Raw genomic sequence first — 24,759 nt, 5'->3', positions numbered from 1 at the left:
CAACATTTAATATGTATAGAGCACATTGAATCGCATAGCCCCAGAATGACAGTGGTAATGATGAGAAACTCAACATTGATCTAACCATATCTAATAACGTTCTGTTCCATCTTTCCGAAACACCATTTTGCTAAGTGCCAGAAGAAACATCCTGGTGAATGTCGTGCAAACACTAAGGGATGCTACAACTATGGTCAGGAAGGTCACCGAAAGAAAGAGTGTCCCCAGCTCAAGCCAGAGGAAAAAAGAGACGACAAGATGGTTCTTGCCAGGGTATTTGCCTTACCACCAGGAGAAGCTGATGCCAACAATAAAGTGGTCACAGGTCAGATTTCTATCCTCAATAATATATGTTATGTATTATTTGATTAGGGAGCCACTCATTCTTATATCTCGTTAGGAATGATAGAAAAACTAGACAAACCTTGTGAAAGATTTAGAACCAGGTTTGTAACCGAGTTGCCTTCGGGCAAAGTAGTTCTATCATCACGGATAGAACGAGGCGTACCAATCAAGATTGAGGACGTAGAACTAGAAGGAGACCTGATAGAACTGGAGATCAAAGACTTTGACGTGATACTAGGCATGGACTGGCTAGCAAGGCATGGCGCAACCATTGATTGCAAATGCAAGAAGGTGACGTTTGAGACTCCTGACGACCAGAGATTATGCTTTATGGGACAAGTTTCAGGACTATGCACCCCACTAGTATCATCTCTCAAAGCTCAAAGAATGATAGAAAAAGGATGTCAGGCATTCTTAGCTAGCATCACGGATGTGGAAAAGGAAACACCATTAAAAGTTGGAGACGTTCGTATTGTAAGAGAATTCAAAGAAGTATTTCCCGATGACTTACCATGATTGCCACCGACTCAAGAAATTGACTTCACGATCGAATTAGTACCGGGCACCGAGCCTGTCTCCAAGGCACCATACCGGATGGCACCTACAGAACTCAAGGAGTTAAAGATGCAGCTACAAGAACTCCTAAACTTGGGTTTCATTAGACCAAGCCATTAGCCATGGGGGGCACCGGTTCTATTTGTGAAGAAAAAGGATGGAAGCATTCGGATGTGCATAGACTACCGCGAGCTGAATAAGGTGAAGATTAAGAATAAGTACCCACTACCCTGGATCGATGACTTGTTTGATCAACTTCGACGTGCAATCGTGTTTTCAAAGATTGATTTACGGTCCGGGTACCATCAGCTCAAGGTGCGGGGAGAGGATATTCCTAAGACAGCTTTTAGAACTTGTTATGGGCATTACGAGCTCTTAGTTATGTCTTTCGGTCTTACCAACGCTCCAGCCGCATTTATGGACTTAATGAATAGGTTCTTCAAGGACTACTTGGATAAATTCATCGTAGTGTTCATCGACGACATCTTAGTATACTCAAGGGACGAAGTCGAGCACGAGAAACATTTGAGGTTGATCTTATCACGACTAAAGGAGCATCAACTCTATGACAAGTTAAAGAAATGCAAGTATTGGCTTTCGCAAGTAGCAGTCCTCGGGCACATTATATCCAAGGAAGGAGTTGTAGTAGACCCATCTAAGGTAGAGGCTGTTAAGGATTGGCCAAGACCAAAGAATGCATCAGAAGTAAGAAGTTTTTTGGGATTAGCAGGTTATTATCGGAGGTTCGTAAAAGGCTTTTCTAAGATAGCCACTCCGCTCACCAACCTCCCGGAAACAACAAAGATTCAACTGGACTGATAAATGTGAAGAAAGCTTCCAGTTACTTAAGGATAAGCTTTGCTCAGGACCAGTACTTTGTGTACCGACACCCAACGATAAGTTTGTAGTCTACTGCTTTGTGTCAAAGCAATGGTTGGGTTGCATGCTGATACAGAATGACAAGGTGATAGCCCAGCTAAAGGAGTACAAACAACACTATCCAACTCACGATATGGAGTTGGCAGCAGTGGTCTTTGCGTTAAAAATCTGGCGCCATTATCTTTACGGAGAACGGTGTGAGATTTATATGGACCACAAAAGTTTAAAGTACTTCTTTACTCAGAAGGAGCTCAACTTGAGGCAGCGCAGGTGGTTAGAGCTAGTGAAGGATTACGACTGTGAAATCCTATACCACCCGGGAAAGGCAAACGTAGTTGTCGATGCGCTAAGTAGAAAGAGTTATGGAAGTTTAGCAACACTAGCAAGAATAGAAAATATGCTACAACAGGAGCTGATCAGTGCCGGAATAGAAGTATTCATCGGTATGTTGGCTAATTTGTCTATCTAGTTAAATCTGCTAGAAGATATAAGGGTTGGACAAGTGCATGATGACACATTAGTAGTGCATATGGATGCAGTTCGAGAAGGTAAGGCCGTGGATTTTTCAATATCAAGTCAAGGGTTATTGAGATATAAGGATCGGGTATGCATGCCAAATGATCAAAGGATTAAGATGACGATTTTAGAGGAAGCGCACAGTACCCCACACTCAGTTCAACCAGGGTCGACCAAGATGACTCACGACATCAAGGCAATATATTGGTGGCCAGGGATGAAGAAGGACATAGCAGAATTTCTGTCTAAATGCTTAGTATGCTAGGAAGTGAAAGCAGAACATCAGTGGCCTATAGGCATATTGCAACCACTTAGCATACCATAATGGAAATGGGACGATATAGCTATGGATTTCATGACAAGTTTGTCACGAACAAGCAGCATGATTCGGCTTGGGTAGTAATAGATAGACTAACCAAGTCCGCTCATTTCCTGCCTATTAAGACTTCATACACAGTGGATCAATACGCAGACATCTATGTCCAAGAGATAGTAAGGTTGCATGGAATCCCCAAGAAAATAGTGTCTGATAGAGGACTGGTGTTTACATCGAGATTTTGGGGAAGTTTACAGCAAGCCATGGGTACTAAGTTAAGTCTTAGTACAACTTTTCATACTCAGACAGACGGTCAGTCCGAGCGCACCATACAGATTTTAGAGGATATGTTACGCGCTTGTGTACTTGATTTTGGAGGGTCATGGAATAAGTACTTACCATTGATAGAGTTCTCCTACAACAATAGCTACCAGTCAACGATCGGGATGGCACCTTATGAGTTACTTTATGGAAGGAGGTGTCGATTGCCGCTACACTGGGATAAGGTAGGAGAGAGGCAACTCCTTGGTCCCGAAGCTGTTAGAAAAGCTCAAGAAGCAGTAGCACTGATTAGAAAGTGTATGCTTGCTGCTCAAAGCCGTCAGAAAAGTTATGCGGATGCCAAGCGGCGTGATGTGGAATTCAAAGTCGGAGATCAAGTCTTCCTGAAGATATCTCCTACGAAAGGCGTAAAGTGGTTTGGGAAGAAAGGCAAGCTTAGTCCCTGGCTTATAGGTCCTTTTCAGATATTGGACAAAGTGGGAGCAGTTGCATATAGATTAGCCTTACCGCCAGCTCTAGCAGATAGCCACAACATATTCCACATCTCAATGCTATGACAGTATGTGTCAGACCCATCTCACGTCCTCAAGTACGATACGATAGCACTCCAGAATAACTTGAGTTATGAGGAATGACCGGTTAGCATCCTAGAAAGAGGGATGAACCAGTTACAGTCCAAGAGTATTCCGATAGCCAAAGTCCTATGGAGTAATAGTTCTGAATGGGAGGCAACGTGGGAGTTGGAGGAAGACATGCGGGACCAGTATCCAGAATTGTTTGGTAAGTAAATTTTGAGGACGAAATTCTTTTTAGTAGGGGAGAGCTGTAGAGTCCACGAACTTTACTTAGCTAGTTAGATATTAGTAGTAGTAGTAATAGCTAGTAGTAGTTATAGTATGTTTATTACTGTGGATTTTGGTCCAAGCCAGGACTTAGTTGAACACTCGTAGCAACACTTATAGATTTTATAAGTTTAACCTATAATTTAAGAATAGTAATTATAACATAAGGTTTGATTAATATAACTGATTATGAAGATGATATTTATTTTACTATAAGGTTTAGATAGACCCAATAAGAGAATGCCACTTGTCGTGTACATGTTTATTAAGAAATTAAGTATTTTTGAGGAATAGTTTTATAAGAGGAATATTTGAAAACCCCAGAGTCTGCCAGCAGCTTTAAAAATGTTATAGGACTCAGTCAAAGTTATTTACTCAATTCAAATTAGGCTGAAAAAGTGCAATTATGTGTATAATATTTCAGCGTATGCCGATATATCGCAGCTCTAGGGGCAATATATCGCCACTCGGGGAATACGAAAAACCCGTAACTTCGCACGAACACTTCGACAAGCCTCGGGAATATAAGCCCAGGCAATATATCACCTACCATGGGCGATATATCGGCTCTAGGGCAAGGTTTTTGAATAATTTTGAAACCGAGCTCAATTCAACCCATAACCTCTTAGCTAATCTCAAAATCTTTTTGATCGAGTCTTCATCCTCTGCTGAACAATTATTCAAATGTTTTTCAATTAAATGGTCATTTTTTTATTCAAGCTAAAAGAAAGATCTTTTCATTCTTGAACTCTATACATAGGACCTAGTACCCAGCCATTTCTTTCATTCTTCAAGTTGAGTTCAAAGCCTTCAAGCAGCTAGGTTTACTTTAGAGTGTTAAACACTTGGGTTGGGGTTATAAGCTTTATCATCTTAAGCTTATTAAACACATGGGAAGTAAGGTTAATAGTGTGTTTTTCGATATCGAGGTGTTGTTCGGTTATAGTGCATTCAAAGGTATTCCTATTCCTAGTTCATTTCTGTATGTTTCATTAGTTTTTATAGTTTTTCTCTACTCAAATCCTAACTGGCTGTTTTCCATTCTTGGTTAGGCATTTAAGATCTTTGAACTTGAGGTTTCCTTTTGGTAAGGTCTTCTTCTCGGTGGTTTTAGTTCATTTCTTTTCATCTTTCTCTTTTAGAAATACTCACCTTTCTATTATTGGCTTTAGGAGTGTTCCAAAATCCTGTCCTTGTTCTCACATCCCGGTATTGGTAAGGAAAATAGGATAGTTATTTTATGATTATGCTGTAATATGTTATGATATGTTTTTATATGTTATGATATATATGTTTTGGGGCTTATAGTTGCTTAAATAGCAAACCCCAACACTTTTATGTTCTTGGGGCTTATAGTTGCTTAGCTAGCAAACTTCATTGTATTTTGAGGCTTATAGTTGCTTAGTTAGCAAACCCCAATGATTACCATGTACATGGGTTAGAATTGTGATATATGTTTTAGTATATGTTATATGTTTATAGTTTATGTTATTGTTTCATGTTTTTTTAGTAGATTTTCCTTGTTGGGCATTAGGCTCATTCCTTTATTTTATATGTGCAGGAAAATAATTATGGCGACGGAAAGATTCTTTGAGGCTCGGGATTGTGTATTGAGGAAGAATGGATTCGGTGGACTGCGTGAACGATTCGAGGACGAAGTTGTTTTTAGTCATTTCAATTATGTTTTCTATGTATTTTCGACACCTGATTTTGTAACCAATTTATTTAAGATTTAAGTCATGTTTTATTTTATTTTCTAACAATCGGATCCCATATCATACTATGAATTTTATGTATTTTTAACCTTTGCTTTATAGTTTTTAATAAAGTTATGACTATTTCGTATGTATGTTTTCTTAAGATTAGTATAGTAGTTATTAATGGTCCAAAGTCTAGAATTAGTTGGGTCCTTACACGAGGCTTCCGGAGCAGTTGAGGGAGACGGCGAGGAGTTTACTTTAGTGGAGCGATCTGTCGAAGCCCCCTGACTTTAAAATTTTTCTTTGTAATCATTATCATACATTGTAATAATCCCTTGGGATTAAAACAATTGCCTTTGGGCTTAGCTTGAGATTTTTTTTCAATGCAATTTTTTTTTTCTTATTTGAATATACATTTTACTTTTGATCTGTTTGTCTTTCCTATATTATTTTCTCATGCTTGTGAATCCTTGGACCCTTGTGTTGACGGTGAGAACTCGTCAACGAAGTTAAGTTGGAAAAATTATCAAATCAAGATCGCTAATTGGAAAGTTGTAAAAACTTGAACAAAAAACTCAAGAACAACAATGGATCAATAATGGAGAATTCAGTCTTTCATTCACACTTAAGCCTCTGCTACAGTAAAATTCCCAACCCCCTATCAGGTGGTCTTAGAGTTCATTTTATAGTAGGCTCTAATGGCCTTAGGTACATAGTGGTCCAGGGGACCAAGTGGGACATACGTACTGTGTCAGGGGAGTGGCTTCAGAGGTCGTGGTTGTACAACCTGTACAGGAGCAGGTGTCAGGAGGGTGTCTCCACTACTTGTCTGTACCCATGTCTGATGTGTGGTGGCAGGCGTAGTGGCGTAGGAGGTAGTGGTGTCGGCTCTGACCTATGGCCGTAGACGTACGGACCATGATCCTTACCCCAGCAATCTCACTGGCATTGGTACCCGTACTTAGTACTTGGTCGTACAAATATGCCCCATTCGACTCGTACTGGATCCCCTAAGCATAGGGATCTCGAGGTGTAAGGAATGGGACCCTTGGTGTGAGGTGGAGATCTTGGGTCCTTGGTATGGGGTATCCGAAACCTCCTGAGGTCACTCATGAGTCTGAGCGATAGGCATGTGGCCCTGGAAGATGTCTAAGGATGCGTGGCAAGATGCTCTCCTCGCGACCCCCTTGAGGGCGTGGCTCCCTAGCTATTCACAAGGTCGAGTGCGTTGTGGATGTGGCCCTCATGAGGCCAGGGGCGCCAAGACTCGCGAGGCCACTTTGGGAGGCGTGGCCTAGGCATCTCGCGAGGCCACTTGGGAGGTGTGGCCTAGAGATCTCGCGAGGCCACTTTGGGAGGCGTGGCCTAGGCATCTCGCGAGGCCACTTGGGAGGCGTGGCCTAGACATCTCGCGAGGCCACTTGGGTGGCGTGCCTTAAGCGTCTCGCGAGGCCACTTGGGTGGTGTGGTCGAGACCTCTTGCGAGGCTACTTGAGGGATGTGGCCTAGGCATCTCGCGAGGCCACTTGTGTGGCGTGGCCTAGGCGTCTCGCGAGGCCACTTGGGTGGCGTGGCCGAGACCTCTTGCGAGGCCACTTGAGGGATGTGGCCTAGGCATCTCGCGAGGCCACTTGTGTGGCGTGGCTGAGGCCTCTCTGGAGGCCACTTGAGGGGTGTGGCCTAGGCATCTCGCGAGGCCACTTGGGAGGCGTGGCCTAGACATCTCGCGAGGCCACTTTGGGAGGCGTGGCCTAGGCATCTCGCGAGGCCACTTGGGAGGCGTGGCCTAGACATCTCGCGAGGCCACTTGGGTGGCGTGGCCTAGGCATCTCGCGAGGCCACTTGGGTGGCGTGGCCGAGACCTCTTGCGAGGCCACTTGAGGGATGTTGCCTAGGCATCTCGCGAGGCCACTTGTGTGGCGTGGCCTAGGCGTCTCGTGAGGCCACTTGGGTGGCGTGGCCGAGACCTCTTGCGAGGCCACTTGAGGGATATGGCCTAGGCATCTCGCGAGGCCACTTGTGTGGCGTGGCCGAGGCCTCTCGCGAGGCCAATTGAGGGGTGTGGCCTAGGCATCTCGCGAGGCCACTTGGGAGGCGTGGCCTAGACATCTCGCGAGGCCACTTTGGGATGCGTGGCCTAGGCATCTCGCGAGGCCCTTTAGGCAGTATGGGCTGGTGAGGCCAAGCGAGGCCACTTGGCATCGACTCCACGAGAGCCGAACCTAGACTTGTGTTGTGATGGTGCGATGGCTTCCCGAGACGACGGTGGCCTAAGGGCCCTGCCTCGGCCTCATGCTTTCTATCGATGAGATTATGAGCATCAACACCTTGTACATTCAAAGTCTTAGGGATCGACTTTAGATTGAGATAGATTATATCAATCTTGGTTGTATCCAAGATTTTGCTCGCGTATTTCCGTCATACATGTTAATAATCAGGCCTCGAACCTGGTTATGACCAGGGTTTTTAATGATTTTTTTAAACTGAGTTCGTGCTAGGTTTATTGAAAACTCGAGATTTTAAAAAGTCATTGAATAATCAATTTCCCAAGTTCCTAAGCTTCAGACCTGGTTATTTTCAGGGTTTTTGATGATTTAAACTTAGTTCGTGCTAGGTTTATTGAAAACTCGAGCTTTAAAAAGTCGTTGAATAATCAGTGTTTCCAAGCGTCTAAGTTTTTAATCTTATCCAGGTAGGCTTAATTTTTTCAAAAAAACTCACCGACCTCGGTTATGTTCCCCCCAAGTAACTAGAATGTATAAACTTTCCTTGTTTCTTTTACAATAATGCGAACACGAGCTCGCAATAATAAAACTAAGAAATGGTTATTTAATAATCCATCTGTTATTTAATTGAAACAACTTTTATAAATAAGCCTTGCATTGATGGTATTACTATTGATAATACTTTTTCAAGTGAAGATCATTCCAGGTCCATGGGACTACTTCCCCATTCAGTCAAGCTAGCTTAAAAGTTCCCTCGTGTAAGACCTCTACGATCTGGTATGGTCCTTCCCAGTTCGGGCCCAACACACCATCCTTAGGATCTTTATTAGCCAAAAAGACCCTTCGGAGAACTAGGTCGCCTCCAAGTCTACGCCCCTTGACTTTTGAATTGAAATAGCGAGTGATCTTTTGTTGATAATGGTTGAGCTGTAATTGCGATTCCTCTCACTTTTCTTTAATCAGATCGAGAGATGCGTTAAGTAGCTTGTTATTCTGTTCTTGATCAAACTTCCTTTAAATGTGAGTAGATATCATGGCTTCAATTGGAAGCATGGCCTCACTTTTGAATGTTGGGGAAAAAGGAGTATGCCTCGTAGATGTCCTATGAGAAGTTTGGTAGGCCCAAAGTACTTGCGGGAGCTGTTCGAGCCATAATCTTTTGGCTTCATCTAACCTCTTCTTCAGGCTCGCCTTAAGGGTCTTATTTACATCCTAAACCTGCCTGTTGGCTTGTGGGTATGCTACCGACAAGAAACTCTTCATTATGTCGTATCTTTCTCAAAAGTTTGTGAAGAGATCACTATCGAACTACGTCTCGTTGTCTAACATGATATTCTTAGGGAGTCCAAATCGATAGATGATACTTTTCACCACGAAATCCAGGACTCTCTTTGAGGTGATGGTTTCCAGAGGTTCTGCTTCTACCCACTTCGTGAAGTAATCGATCGCCACCACCGCATATCGAACTCCTCCTTTTCCCAAATGTAGGGAACCTATCAAGTCAATTCCCCATGCTACAAAAGGCCCCGGGGAGGAAATCATTGTTAGCTCAACTGGAGCAGCTCAGGAAACTATGGCAAAAAACTGGCATTTGTCACACTTTTGAACATACGAGATTGAATCTTTCGCTAAAGTGGGCCAAAAATATCCTTGTCTCAGTACCTTCAGCACCAGGTTTTGCCCACCAGCAGGATCTCCACAAAAACCTTCGTGTATTTCTTGCAAAATGGTTTTGGCTTCCTCGGGCAGAACACATCGCAGGAGAGGCAACGAATGACCACGCCTATATAAGGTTCCATCGACTATTACAGACCATGGAGCTTAATAGAGTATTTTTCTCGCTTCTTTTCTCTTATCAGGTAACTTTCCAGTTGCGAGATATTCCATTATAGTAGTCATCCAGGTCGGTCTTATTTCAAGCATTCTAACCTCCATTGCTTCTCCCGTTGCACTTGGGCTCTCCAAGAACTCCACTGGTACTACATTTAATGTTTCAGCCTCTTTTGTGGTAGCAAGTCGTGTAAGCATCAGCGTTAGAATTCTACTTGTGAGGTATCTGTTCAACAGAGGTGTACTTGAATTCAGACAGTTCCCCTTTACCTTAGCTAGGTAGGCTTCCATCTTGATGCCTCAAGCTTGATACTCCCCCAATACATGATTTACCATGAGTTGGGAATCACTATAGCAATGGATGGCTTTCGTCTTCAGCTTTCTTTCCACCCTCAGCTCTTCAAGTAAGGCCTCATATTCTGCTTCGTTGTTGGATGCCTCAAATCCGAATCTTAGAGATGTATGGAATCGATGTCCCTTTGGCGAGATTAAGATTATCCCAGCTCCTGATCCGTTCTCGTTCGACAATCCATCAACAAAGATTTTCCATAATTCATGCACCGGCTCCCTCATGAGCTTGTCTATAAAATCGGTGCATTCAGCCATAAAATCAGCAAGGGCCTGACTCTTGATTGAAGTCCATGGCATGTACAATATCTCAAATTGGCTAAGTTAGATGGCCCATTTTAAAAGACGTCCCGATGTTTTAGGTCTTTGCAAAACCTGCCTTAAAGGTTGGTCAGTTAAGATGTTGATAGAATGGGACTAGAAGTATGGCCGGAGCTTTTTGGAAGTCAATATCAGACAGAATGCCAGCTTCTCTATCAGTGGGTATCGTGACTTAGCTCCAAGAAGCCTCTTGCTTACATAATACATTGGTTTCTGAGCACAGTCTTCTTCTCGAACTAACACGGCATTGATTGCATTATCTGTCACGACCAGTTAAAGGAATAGAGACTCTCCAGGTATCGGTTTAGATAATACCGGGGGCTCGGCCAGATGCATTTTTAGGTCATGGAATGCCTGTTCGTACTCCTCAGTCCACTCAAATTTCTTGTTTCCTCTAAGCAAGTTGTAGAATGGCAGACACTTGTCAGTGGATTTCAAAATGAAGTGATTCAAAGCCGCCACCCTTCCAGTTAGGCTTTGAACATCTTTTTGCGACCTGGGAAAAGGCATTTCTAACAACAATCTGATTTTTTTCAGGATTTGCCTCTATTCCCCTCGTGTTGACTATGAACCCCGGAAACTTTCCAGATGCCACCCCGAAAGTGCATTTCTAAGGATTCAGCTTCATGCCATATCTCCATAATATTACAAAACATTCTTCTAGATTAGATACATGGTTATTGGCAGTCCTCAACTTGACAAGCATGTCATTGACATACACCTCTATATTTCTCCCGATCTAGTTAGCGAACATTTTGTTGACCAAGCGTTGGTATGTTGCCCCGACATTCTTCAATCTGAATGGCATAACTTTGTAACAATATACGTTATGCTCGGTCATGAAACTAGTATGCTCCTAGCCCGTAGGGTTCATCGCGATTTGGTTATATCCAGAGTACGCGTCCATGAAAGATATGAGCTCCTGACTGCCGTGGCATCTACCAACTGGTCAATCCTATGCAGTGGGAAACAGTCATTGGGACAAGCTTTGTTTAGGTCAGAGAAGTCGATATAGGTTCTCCACTTCCCGTTCGACTTTGGGACCAGCATAGGATTGGCCACCCAGATCGGGTATTTTGCCTCCCAGATAAACCCACATTTTACTAACTGAGTTACTTCTTCCTCAAGGGCTTCAGCTCGGACTATTCCCAAAAGTCTCTATTTTTGGGGTTTTGCAGGCACATTCTTTTCAAAATTTAAAGTGTGCATTATTATATTCGGACTGATTCCCAACATATCCTCATGCAACCAAGTGAAGACCTCCAGGTTTTTCTGTAAAAAATCGACCAGCTCCGTCTTTCTTTTGTCGTCAAGATTATTTCCAATATTTACGACTCTTGAAGCTTCTTTGGGATCAATGTTTACTTCCTCAAGCTCTTCTATGGCTTTAAGCTCTAATCTGTCTTCGCCTACCCACGGGTCAATGTCGTCGCGTTGGGTGACCTCACTATCCTCTTCCTGCTGAGGTTCTTCCATCCCACGAGTAACTTCTACTTCCTGGGACTCCTCACCTCCGTCATTTATGACCATCACTTGCTGCCCGGGTTGTGATTTTCCCTTCATAGAAATGTTATAGCATTCCCTGGTAGCGAGTTGATCGCCTTTAACTGTGCATATCCCCATAGCTAAGGGGAATTTCATTGCTAGGTGGTGGATAGAGGCTATGGCTTCAAATGCCATCAGTGCAGGTCGGCCCAAAATCGCATTGTATGCGGCTGAACAATCGATTACCATGAACTCGAGTACTTTGGAAATAGTTCGTGACTCTTCTCCCAATGTCACCACCAGTCTGATTATCCTGATGGTCGCTGACCCTTCACCTGAAAACTCGTATAGAGTCATTGAGGTCGCCTTCAAATCGGTTACGGATAACCTCATTTTTTCCAGGGTGGACCTGAAAAGTAGACTCACAGAGCTTCTGTTATCCACTAGTGTTCTTCAGACCCTTTGGTTGGTGAGCTGGATGGTTACTACCAGTGGATCATTATGTGGGAATTGGACGTGGCTAGCATTCTTTTCCGTCAAAATGATTGGTTGTATTTCCAATCGCTGTTGTTTCGATAATCGTTGCTCTGAGAAGAACTCCACCGCGTTATGAGCCTTCAGCTCATTAATGTACCTCTTTTGGGCCCCACTGCTCGTGCCCGCCAAATAAGGTCCTCCTGCAATATTGGTTATATCTCCCCCCACTATAGGAGCAGGTTCAACCTGATTTTCCTGAGCTCCAGATTGGCCTATCGAAGCTTCAGGGATTGATTGAGGGTTTTTCCCGCGGGCTGATTAGAAATCACCCAATTTCGAGCGTTCTACGACAACGGTCCGACTCTGATGAGAGTTTCAATTTCATCATTCAGATGCTGACAATCATGACCGATGTCATTATGGAATCGACAGAAGTTTGAGGGATCTCTCTTCGCCCTCTGGTTCCTCAACGGTTCTGGCTTCTTCCATGGAAGGAAATTAGAATTTGTTAGAAACATGTGCTCCTGGGTGTCTGTTAAGTCGATATATGTAGCGTAGACAGGTTTGAACTTCCCCATGGATTTTTTTTTCTTCGATTCGCTCTAGTCGCCCTCACCACTCCCTTTCCTTTTGTTATTCCCCCCTTGGTTATTTTGGGCAAGGGTTTGAGCCATAGCTGCAACATCCGTTGCCGTTCCAACGGGTTGGACAGGGCTCTGGCCAGTTTCTGCAATAGAAGCTCACACCTCCTCTAGGTTTATCCATTCTTAAGCTCGGTCCAAGAATTCTTCTATGCTCTTAACTCCTTTTCATTGGAGTTCCCGCCATAGGTCGCCCCCGATGAGGATTCCCATCGTCATTGCCATGAGCTTGGAGCTGTCATCAGCATCCCTAGCTCGTGCAGCAACGTTGGCAAATCTGCTTAGATATACCTTTAGTGTCTCGTCAGGTCACTGCTTCATGTTGGCCAAAGAATCAGCCTCAACCCGAGCTGCTTGTGAAGCTCAAAATGCTTTTTTGAAATCGGAAGAAAATTTCTTCCATGAGCTTATGGAATGCCTCTTGTATTGTTTAAACTAGCGCCTGGCAGGCCCGACCAAAGTTGCACGGAACAGGATACACATTAGATTGAGCTCGACATTGTGGGCCATCATCATGGTGTTAAACATTCCGAGGTGATCAAGCGGATCTCCATCTCCGTCAAAATTTGACATGTGTGGCATCCAAAAACCTATAGGATATGTTGTCGCCGCAATTTTTTGAGCAAAAGGCTCGAGCTCCTCATCTGAGTCACAATCATCCTTTTCCTTCCCCCACAAGAGTCTCTCCATTTGTTCTTCAATTAGAGCTAGTCTCTTAAGGGTTTTGTCCCTAGTCCCTAGGTTAGCTGGGGGTTGTCCAACAGCTCCCATCCTATCATACGCATTTGACGGGTTATCATCCCTCCAAGCTCAAGCTTGGTTAGTTGGGGCATTCTCGTTGTCACGTACTATGGACAGACCTCCCTCGTGTCGAGTATAGCTAATATCTTCATCCCGGGCTGGATACCTTCTTTGTTAGTTTAGATGATCACTCTCGGACCTACCACCATGGTGACTTTCTATCTAATAACTTCCATTTGTGATGCTTACAACTCGCAGTTGGGATCGAGGGCCTGGATTCTCAACACGCATTCATGGGGCAGAAGTATTCACGGATGGGGGAGGATTTCTCTTCCTATCCCCATAAGTTGGAATATCTCATTGAGGACAAGGTGGTATCGGATGTCTTACAGGTGACGGAGGATGCCTTATTGGTGAGGCTATCCTCATTCCATCAAGACGAACTAAATTTGCCTGCCTCTGTTATACTCCAATGTCCCTAGGTCTCTATGCCTTCCGTTCCGATCATGGCACAGAGGGATTTGTTGGAGCGTTGTGGCTTTGTGAGCCTGTCCCAGCCCCTCCTCGTGGATTGTCATGGGCATTTCTAGGGATCTGTGAAGATGGCCCCAAACTTGGGGTCGCAGTCCTGACCAATTGACTTGCAGACTGATGACCCTTGTGATGGTCAGTGGGCTGAACATTTTGGTGGTGTTGCCCTGAAGGCACAAAAGTTGGAGTGGCGATTCTGACAGATCGACTCGGTTTAGACCGGTTATTCCTGTGGGATTCATGAGACCCACTTTGCCTCTTTCCAACATTAACGTCGGTTGCAAGAGGGGGTAACCGAGCCAAAACCTCCTCAATCTGCCTGTTTTCTCTAGCGAGATGGCTCCTCAATTGCATGTTTTCCATCTCGATGGCAGTTAGATAGCATGGGTTAGGGTTCGGCGGTAATGACCCATAACTCCCAGTATCGCCCTCACTTGCCGATTGCTGAACATCCAGACCCCTTTCATTAGGAATAGGAGTATGATGGGCCTCCTGCCCACCAGGCTGTTCTGCCTCATTATCGTGCATCGAACGAGTGACCACCATGATGAAAGTTGACTGGAACTTGTGAAGCACTAATTTACTCTCAATGAAAGCACCAAACTGTTGACGCGGTTTGTCGACAACGAGATATTAAGAAATGAAAAGGGTCAAGAACTCACTCAAAAACATTGAACTTTTACGTGGTTCAGTAGTTAAAATCCACCTAGTCCACGAGTCAATATTATTATTTTTTCTCTCTCTACTTTGGCAGAGTTTCGGTAATACCAAATAATGGTCCCCTTTCTTGTCCAATAATCCCAATATTTATGGGGGAATTCCATGGACAGGTTTGGGTAACCATGTAAACAAACTGCGTAATTATACATATGGTATATAATTAATACAAAATTTTCTCATCTACATTAGGATATGATTTGATAACATAATAAATACGTTCCTGCTATATCGGGTAATAAATGACATAAATACGATACAGCTTGGTCATTAATGAGCATATAAAGATTTCCTGACTCTTGGGATCCTTCAGTATGCATTATGTCTAAGTCATCACGAGCTGGATTTCTCACCCCAGCTCGTGCTTTGACAGCTATCTGACTCCGAGCTCATGTTCGACAGTTATCTGACTCCGAGCTCATGTTCGACAGTTATCTTACTCTTAGCTCATAATGAATTCTGGAGGCCTAATATTAGGTATGGCTATTATGAATCTCGAGCTGCTCACATGGTTAATAATAAAATATTCTACTTGGTTATCTTTCCATGTATTTACTTGCCAGCTGTACCCTAGCTGAGTGAGTGAAATCGTGCTAAAATTAGGGTACAACAAATTAAATAACGATCAATAAAACGAAATTTTAAATTCCTTTCTTTTACATTATGTATGGAAGTTACGGGGCCTTGTAGCGGGAACGACATACTAGACCCAACCCTCCTCCATGCTGTAACATCTCGTGTTTTGAACACCCGTTAGTAACCGGTTGGAGCCGATGAAGAATTATGTGAAATATTATTTTGATAAATGATATTATAAGAATTTGTGATAATTAGTGAATTTTATAGCCATTGTAATGATCCGGTAAAAGTTCTAGCATTATGCAAAGAAAGATTGGTCTCGGACCAAGGAATAAACCCTAATGGGAGAAAAATCTCGGATTAAATAAAATAGGAAATACTATGGCATAAAAATATTAATTTTTGTCTGCCAACTGGAACTTTATAGTCGAGCCAATAAGTTTAAGAAAAATCGCTCGAGGTTTGAATTTCAATCAACCGGGCTTAAGAATGAGAATTTCTTGCTCGGTCCTCTAAGGGAATTTTGGTCAATTTTATAAAATTACTAAAATTATGTGATATTTGACAAATCTTATTTTTAGGTCACATCTAATTTAATTAATTGAGTTTAGAGATATTTAAAAACTATAATGTAAAATTTAGGGAATTTTAGAGAAGTAAAATTACCAAAGGGCCCTTGAGTGTCTAAGGAGAGAGGTAAAGATGAGCAAGGGCATAAAGGACTTTTCCAAGGGAGGAGAGAGAGAGAGAGGGGTGGGTGGCAAGGCTATTACTAGAACTCTCAAGAGCCTATGACATCTACCCTAGGAAGAGTAAGAGCCTTACCACCCTCATTGGCTAAACCCCAATCATATTTTCTAATTTTCTTATCCCTCATGAAAACAAAAAACAACCTCTTCCATTCTCTCTCCCCAAGATTGAAACCTAGTCTCTTTCTACTCTCCATTGCTGCAATTTTTTTTTTCTCAAAGAGCCAAGAGTACTCACTCCCCCATTGAAGGAGGGAGAAGCTTAAGAGCACACTAGGGAAGAGTAAGTTTCGAACCCTACTCTATTTTTCTCCTCTCTTCCTCTTCAAACCCGAAACCCTAAGTGTTTATGTTGCATGCATATGATATGATAGTAAGGTATGACTTTGATCTTGTGTTCTAGGGTTCAAGAGAGGCTTGTACGGGTAGTACCTCAAGGAGTTAGCACTTTGGTTATCTAGTGGAAGCAAGGTAAGAAATCTTGGTAGTTTGCATGTTTTCTTCCTCATCTAAGTTTTCTACCCTAATATTTTTCTTAAAAATCTCCATGTGGTACTTGGGGCTCGGTTTCTAGAGTTTATAGAACTAAGGGAAGGTTTTGAAGAGCTAAGGAACACATCTCCAAGCTAAGGCTTTGAAAGATAAAATCTATGGTTGAGTTCTTTATGGTTTATGGTGATTCTTGTAGATATGGTTGTATTAGGTGTTTCAATAGTTTTTGAGAATATCTTATGCTTAAGTTTGAGATTTCTGTGTGTTATGATGATTTTCATGCATGCATGTGGCTAGGGTTATGCTGGAAATGCTTATAGATGTTATGTTGTGTAAAAAAAAAAAATGCTGCCAAACTTTTGTGGTCTGGCTTCCAACGGATCAGATCACACTCTACTACCTCTGTCTCTAAAACTTATTTGTGTAGTTGCATAGTTCTTTGTGAGTACTTGATGATAGTCTTTGTAAAATCATAAAAAGGTATTTTTAAACCCAAGTTATGAACATTTTGGCATTTTGATGTAAATTTGGAAAATTTATGGGCCTCATGCACTGCCTAGATTGTTTTGGCTTTTGAACAAATTTTACTTATAAAAAAATCTATGAAATTTGGTAGGGTGTTATTTTAAATATTTATAAGGGTTGATGTAAAATTTTAGAGAAAAATGTGTTAAGGTATAAGATATATAATTTTTCAAAGTTTGCCTTAGAATCTGGAAACAAAACTTCTCGGCAGCAAGCACTGCCCATATTGCTTTAAATATTTTGATGAGTTTGTTATTCAAAAATTTATAAAATTTTTAAGGAAGATAATTTAGACATTTATAATGATCCCTGTAAATTTTAAGAAAGAACTAGGCTATGGTGTAAGAGAAGTAAATTTTTAAAGTTACCTTAAAATCTGGAAAAAAATTTATGGGCAGCAGGCACTACCCAGATTTCTTTAAACATTTGAATGGGATTTTCCATCCCAAAAAATATGATATTTTGAGGGGAATTAGTTAAGATATGTATAAGGACTCAAGTAAAATTTTAGAGAAAAATGTTTCACGGTTTAAGAGAAATAATTTTTCTTGTTTTCTCTAAAATCTGAAAACTTGTAATTTCGAGCCTTAACAAAAAATGATTTTTGGGAGGTTAGTTCTCTTAACCTAAAATAAGTTTTTAATGTTAGGCTTTCACCTAGTTCCCGTCCTTATGACACAGAATACCTGAACGATAATTTAAGGGTTTTTTCCCCAAAACTCAACTTAGGGCAAAAGTTTAAAAATGAGACTTTACCACCTTAAGTTAAATAGTGGAAGTAAACTCTTAGAAATGAAAAGAAATAGTCCCTTGCAAAGATAACTAAGGATTTAGAGACTTAACCAATCCCAAATCATCTTAAGTTAATTTAAAAGTTGATTTTTACCATTTTTAAGTTAAGGGTCCGATTGCCCTTTTTTTCAAAAATAACATAAAAAGAGATCCTAGGTTATGGATAAAAATGGTAGGAATGGGAGTTGGGTTTTGTAGAATCTTTAAGAGAACAGGATAACTTTGTCATATATTATTTGTAAAGGGTCAAAAATTGGTATGTTGGTAAATGATAAAAAACGGTAAACTTTCGTAAGAGGACGACAAGTTGGTATTTTTCTAAAGATAACTATTGAGTAAAACTTTTTTTTTTCCTAAAACCAAAATACGAGCTATCTGATAAGAGAGTTCTTTAGCTAAACAATATTAGGATGCACGGCACAGAGAGCATGTTGCGGTGAGGCCGATTTTCTCATGTTACTGTAAAGACTGAAACAAAATTCGGCCATTGTAAGGTGTATAAGACGCTATAGTATAGAGTCTCTAAGAGAACTTTATTGCATGTAGCTATCACAAAATATTAGCTATAAAAGTATGCCATAGTTTAATCCGCGTACATTGTATTAATTACAGTTACCAGGAAAGGGAAAACGAATAGCGGTGTCAAAGATCTAGCTGGGAGCTAAGGACTCCAAATAAGTTAGCATTTCTCTTTCTTGGCTACAACATGAATATACTAGTGTGTGCTTGTAGAAGTATATTAGACTAGTTTTGTTTGGGTCATTAAGACCATGGTATGCTTAATACCTACTCTTGCAATGCTTTTTCATTTTGCGACTAAATGGTAAGTAAGTTCGGGTTGAAGCCAGAACCTTAGCATAATATAGTCCGTGTTGGAGCCAAAACACAATAAGAATATATGGTCCAGGTAGAAGCTAGGACATGGTGAATATATAGTTCGGGTTGGAGCCAGGACATTAATGGTGGAACTGAGTTGAGGCATGTATCCCTTGTTGATGATTTAATTTCTTAGTCATGATGTGTGTTAAATATATTTGAATATTATGAGAATCTTCTCAGTGCATGATATTGCGATAATAGTGATATATTGTATGTTCTGGGAATTTTCTGAGTACAGGGTATTGTGCTATGTGTGAACTTGGTTGCTAGAAACAACTAAACTTATTGTTCAGAGATGGTTATCCATATTGTATGTTTTGGGAATTTTCTGAGTGCAGGTTATCGTGCTATGTCTGAACTTGGTTGTTAAAAACAACCAAAGTTATTATTCAGATATGGTTATCCATATTGTATGTTCTAGGAATTTTTTGGGTACAGGTTATTGTGTTATGTGTGAACTTGGTTGTTAGAAACAACCAAAATCTATTGTTCGGATATGTTTATCCATATTTTATGTTCTGGGGATTTTTTTCTGAATCCTGGTTGATATGATATGTATGAAAATGGGTTGTTGGGCGCAACCAATGTGCTTGATTTTTTGTATGGCTATTATTAAGCATTGTATGATAGGGTTGGAATTTATCCAATACCCTAATGATCGGTAGTGATATCTACCTTAGGTCAACCCCTTACTGGGTTTAGTATATTTGTGTGCAAGGCTATTCTTACTAAGTGTTTGTGCTTACCTAGTTGTTTCATGTTGTAGGTAAGTGCAAAAGCAAAGTGGAGCAATGAGAGTCAGAGTCTGCTTTTGGATATGTACATGTGGCCTGACTTGGGGAGGTTTTTGGTGGATCACCATTTTGAAAAGAAAAAACTGGAAGTTTGTTATTTCTTTTGGGATAATAGTTTTGTTATAACTCTATGGAAGAGAACTTGTATTTCTGTTTGCTAATCTAAAAGTGTGAGCACACGACCTTTTTAAAAGTTTTTTATTATATGGATTTTTGGTACAATGATTTAAAGTAAAAGTTTAGATTTCCGCATGTTTTGGTTTTGTATGTTTTGAGGGTCATAACACATGCAAGCCCAAATTGTTAAGGACCATTTACCTAAGTTGGAGTTGATTGTATTAGGTTCATTTTAATTGAACCTAAATTAATTGATTAGTAAAACAGTAATTCTAAATATTTAAAGTGGAATTAAATGGGTATTTTAGAATTAAAAGAAATTCATACTAAGGTTTATTAATTATTTTAAATAATGTAAAAAACCTAGTTTTATAAATTTCACAAGAAAAATACTAAATTAAAATAATGAGCTTTAATTTTTTAAATTCGATCTCCAGTGTTAATTTAACAAGGTTAAAGTATAGTGGGGCTTTATGGTGCTTTGATTACATCTCCCTACAAATGGTGTTCATTGGACTTTTAACAAGGTTAAATTTCTTAGGATAGATAGTTATAGATCAAACCCTTATAGACTCATCCCAATAGTGACTATGAGAAATAATTCTATAACAATCGAAACCGTGGGGCTAGCTCATAAAGTTCGAAATAATTGGATTTCGTGACTTTGATCGAATAGGAAGGTTATTAATAATAGTTTTAGACTATTATTAATTGAGATATTTACTCTATTTAACTAAGTGAATTTGTGATTCTCGCCTACCGGGACACATGTATTCATGGCTAGTTAAAATACCTTAGAAATAGTAGATATGTGTTTTTTAGTATTTTACATATCTATGCATATATTATATGTTTAAGTTATTTCTGAATATTTATGTGATTAAATGTGTGTTAAACAACGTATTGATTTCTACTTATTGATAAGTGTAGCTCTATGTCGAATCTCATTATCTCCCTTCTCTCCAAGCAACTTCTCACTGGAGAGAATTTTCCCAAATGGAAGTCAAACATCAACATTGTGTTGATCGATGACAACTCTAGGTTTGTTATGACTGAAGTTTGCCCTGACTTCCATGGTGATTTATCTTCAAAAGAATCAAGGGAGAAGTACAAGTGTTGGCTCGCTGACAACAACAAAGCCAAGGCGTACATGCTAGCTAGCATGTCGAACACACTAAGGACGAAGTTGGAGGATATTGAAACTACCTATGAATTCATGGAGCGGCTTCATGAAATGTTCGTACACAAATCTGGACAAGCTCGTTTCGAGGCAACGAAGAAGTATGCTAATGATAGGATGGCGCCTAGAATTCATGTTCGTGATCGCTTCATCAAGATGACGAACTACTTTCAAGAGGCAGAATTGCACGGAGTCACCATAAATGAGGAAAGTCAAGTGGGGCTTATTTTGAATAGTATTGCTCCCAGTTTTCTTCCATTCACCACCAACTACTTACTAAACAAACTGAAGTACAGAATGACTCAACTCATGAATGAGCTTCAAATGTTTAAGGGTATCAATGGTGGACCAAGTAAGGGACAAGACAAGAAGCATGTTGTTGCTCTGAGGTCGCTCCTAGAGAAGCCAACTTAGCTTCTTCCTCGAAGAGAAACAAGAAAAATAAGAGAAAGGATAAGAAGGGTAAGGCCACAGCTACTGCAAAACCAGCTGGAGGTGCTGTAAAACCTGCTTGGGCAAAACCCACTGCTAAGAAAGCCAAAGGAGCATGTTTCCACTGGATGGAGACTGACATTGGAAAAATTATTACCCAACTCTCAAGGATGGAGGAACCCAAGGTAATTGTCAATATTTAGTCTTGGATGCATGTGTTTTGGAAGATAATAATTTTGTATGGATTATAGATTCTGGATAAACTAACCATGTATGCACTTCTTTGCAGCTACTTACCAATTGGACACTAGTAAAGGAAGGCGAGCTGAAGCTTAGAGTCGGAAATGGAGCGTTTGTGAACGTTGAAGCAAGAGGAAAAGCTCGTCTAAATTTTGGAAATAAATATTTAGTTTTATATAATGTTGATTTTATTCCAAACTTTAGTTGGAATTTAATTTCAGTTTCTTTATTACATCAACAACATGTTGCTATAACTTTCACAAGTTTTAATATATCAATTTCATTGAATGGATGTGAATTATGTGTTGGATGTATGGAAAATAGGCTATACCTCTTACAACTAATCGAACCCTCCGCTTTTAGTAACGAGTTATTTAAGGTAGCTAGATCTAGGACCGCTAAACGAAGAAAGATCGATAATGATAACATGACGTATCTTTGGCATCTCTGACTTGGTCATATTAAATATGATAGGATAAAAAGACTAACAAAGGCTGACCCTTTGAGGGAACTCACAATGGGTGACCTACCTGTCTGTGAATCTTTTCTTGAGGGTAAAATGATCAAGCATCCATTCTCTGCAAAAGGAGAAAAGGCCACAGAACCACTAGGACTAGTTCATTCAGATGTATGTGGACCGTTGAATGTTCGAGGGGTGTTTATGAGTATTTTGCCACATTCATTGACGATTACTCGAGATACTCGTGTCTTTACCTAATGCATAGGAAATCTGAAACATTTGAGAAGTTTAAAGAATTCCTTGCAATGGCTCAAAACTAATAAGGTAAAATGTTAAAGATCTTGCGATTTGATAGAGGTGGAGAATACATGGATATGTAGTTCCAATATCATTTAGCTGAACTGGGGATATTATATCAACATACTGCCCCAAGTACCCTGCAAAAAAATGGTGTTGCAGAGCATCAGAAGCGCACGTTAATGGAAATGGTTCGGTCCATGATTAGTTATTCAACTCTTCCAATCTCTTTTTGGGGACATCCATACAAACTGAGTGTGACATTTTAAATGTCATGCCGTCTAAAGCTATCTCCAAACACCTTTAGAATTATGGAATGGTCTTGAACCTAGTTTGCATCATTATAGAATGTGGGGGTGTCCCGCTCACATCCTAAAGGTACTCGGGGTGGTCTGTTCTATAGTCCACAAGATAAGAAAGTGTTTGTTTCTACAAACGCTGCTTTTCTTGAAGAGGACTACATGTCTAATTTCAAACCTCGTAGCAAACTAGTCTTGGCAGAATTGCAATCTGACTTAGCTATTCCTACTATTCTGATTCCATCAATGCAAGTTGATGGAAATGAAAATATTCCTACTGATCTTCCTCAAGTGACACAAGTCGAGATTCACGAGGAAGGACAAGAAACCACAGTTTTGATTCAGAGAGTTACAATACCTTGTTGTAGTGGGAGGGTTTCTCGTACCCCAATCCGCTATGGTATGGATGGTGAAACCAACATGGTCGTTGGGGACACACGTGATGATAATCTGTTGTCTTTCAAACAGGAAATGGATAGTGCTAATAAGGATCTTTGGCTTGAAGCCATGAAACAAGAAACAGATTCCATGTACTCTAACTCTGTCTGGGATCTTTTAGAAGCACCTAGTGACTTTAGGGCCATTAGGTGCAAGTGGATCTACAAGAAGAAGAGAGGATTTGACGGAAAGGTTGAGACTTACAAGGCTCGACTCGTGGCAAAGGGTTATACCCAGAGAGAAGGAGTTGACTGATGAAACTTTTTCTCCAGTTGCCATGCTAAAATCTATTTGCATACTCTTATCCATAGTCGCAGCTCTTGATTATGAGATTTGGCAAATGGATGTAAAGACAACATTCCTTAACGAGAACCTAGACGAAACCATTTATATCGATCAACCAAAAGGGTTTAAAGTAACTGAACAAGAAAAGAAAGTGGGCAAGTTGAATAGGTATATTTATGGACTTAAGCAAGCTTCCCGTTCTTCTAATCTAAGGTTTAATGAAATAATTAAAACCTATGGTTTTGAGCAGAATTTTGACGAGCCCTACATTTACTAACTCAAGGAAAATAACATTGTGGTATTCTTGATTCACTATGTGGATGATATCTTGCTCATTGGAAACAATGTCAAGAAATTATCAGACATAAAGAACTGGCTGGTAACTCAATTATAGATGGAGGACTTGGGTGAAGTTATATTCTTGGTATCCAGATTTTGAAGGATAGAAAGAACAAAAACTTTGGCTCTATCTCAAGTAGCTTACATAGATAAGGTGCTTGAGCGTTTCTTTATGAAAGATTCAAAGAAAGGACGTTTACTGTCCCGACATGGAATCAATCTTTCTAAAAAGTAGTCTCCACAGACTCTTGAAGAGTAAGATGATATGAGAAGGATTCCTTATGCATCTGCAGTTGGAAGTCTAATGTGTGCTATGTTGTGCACTGGACGGGGCATCTGCGATGCAGGGGGAGCTTTGAGTAGATATGTAACGACCCAAAAAATCTAATAGGGTTTAGTGCCCTGATTAGTGTGTCGGGAGGGCATAATGTGATAAGTATGTGATTATGTGAATTAAATGTGTGACTATGTGGCATGCATGATATTTATATGATGATGTGAATATATTCTATGCATGTTTATGAGTATTAGATATGCATATGGACCCTTTATTGTTTATAAGGGCATATCTGTAATTTTGGCCGGCTAAGGGCATAAATGTTATTATATGTGATAAATGGTTGAGCCCATATTATTATTTGGATATATTTGTAGTATATGGCTCAAGGCGATCCTAGTGAGCAGATTAGCGGAATAGTCATAGCAGGGAATAATACCCGGCTCGGGGTGAGCTTAGGGGTATTTTGGGAAGTTTAATGTATATTTGACGTTTATTGAGTAATGGGTAGGTATTTGGTAACTAGTTGGGCATGACAGGATTAACTGGAAATTGGTAGGAAGACTCGTGGAATTACTGGGAATCAGGATTAATGACCATTTTACCCTTAAGGGGCAATCTGATCTTTTTGGGGGTTAAGAGATTAACTCAGTAAGTCCTAGGCCTAACCAGAACCCACTAGTTCATTCCTAAAACACACAGAACCCTCTCCCTCTTCTCCCACACATTCCCACTCTCTCTCTCTCTCTCTAGAACCTAAGTAAAATTTGGTGAATTGAAGGAGAACACTCAGGGAAATTAAGTTGGGATTTGAGGCTGGAAGTAGACAGAGTT

At 40.6% G+C, this 24,759-nt stretch overlaps 1 protein-coding gene across 1 annotated transcript; it reads left to right on the top strand.

The window, feature by feature from the left end:
* The first annotated feature begins 20,612 nt into the window (after nt 1–20,612).
* LOC133821268 (uncharacterized) lies at nt 20,613–21,272 on the top strand. Its single transcript, XM_062253675.1, has one exon. The coding sequence runs from the start codon at nt 20,613–20,615 to the stop codon at nt 21,270–21,272; it is 660 nt and encodes a 219-aa protein (XP_062109659.1).
* The last annotated feature ends 3,487 nt before the right edge of the window (nt 21,273–24,759 follow it).

This window comes from Humulus lupulus, chromosome 1 (assembly GCF_963169125.1).
Source record: "Humulus lupulus chromosome 1, drHumLupu1.1, whole genome shotgun sequence".
Taxonomy (NCBI): Eukaryota; Viridiplantae; Streptophyta; class Magnoliopsida; order Rosales; family Cannabaceae; genus Humulus; species Humulus lupulus.
Note: the sequence above shows the minus strand (reverse complement) of the source record. Positions and strands in the feature narration are given on the sequence as shown.

Excerpts from the sequence above, each read along its gene's own strand:
- LOC133821268 (XM_062253675.1), top strand. The coding sequence starts at position 20,613 with ATGTCGAATCTCATTATCTCCCTTCTCTCCAAGCAACTTCTCACTGGA.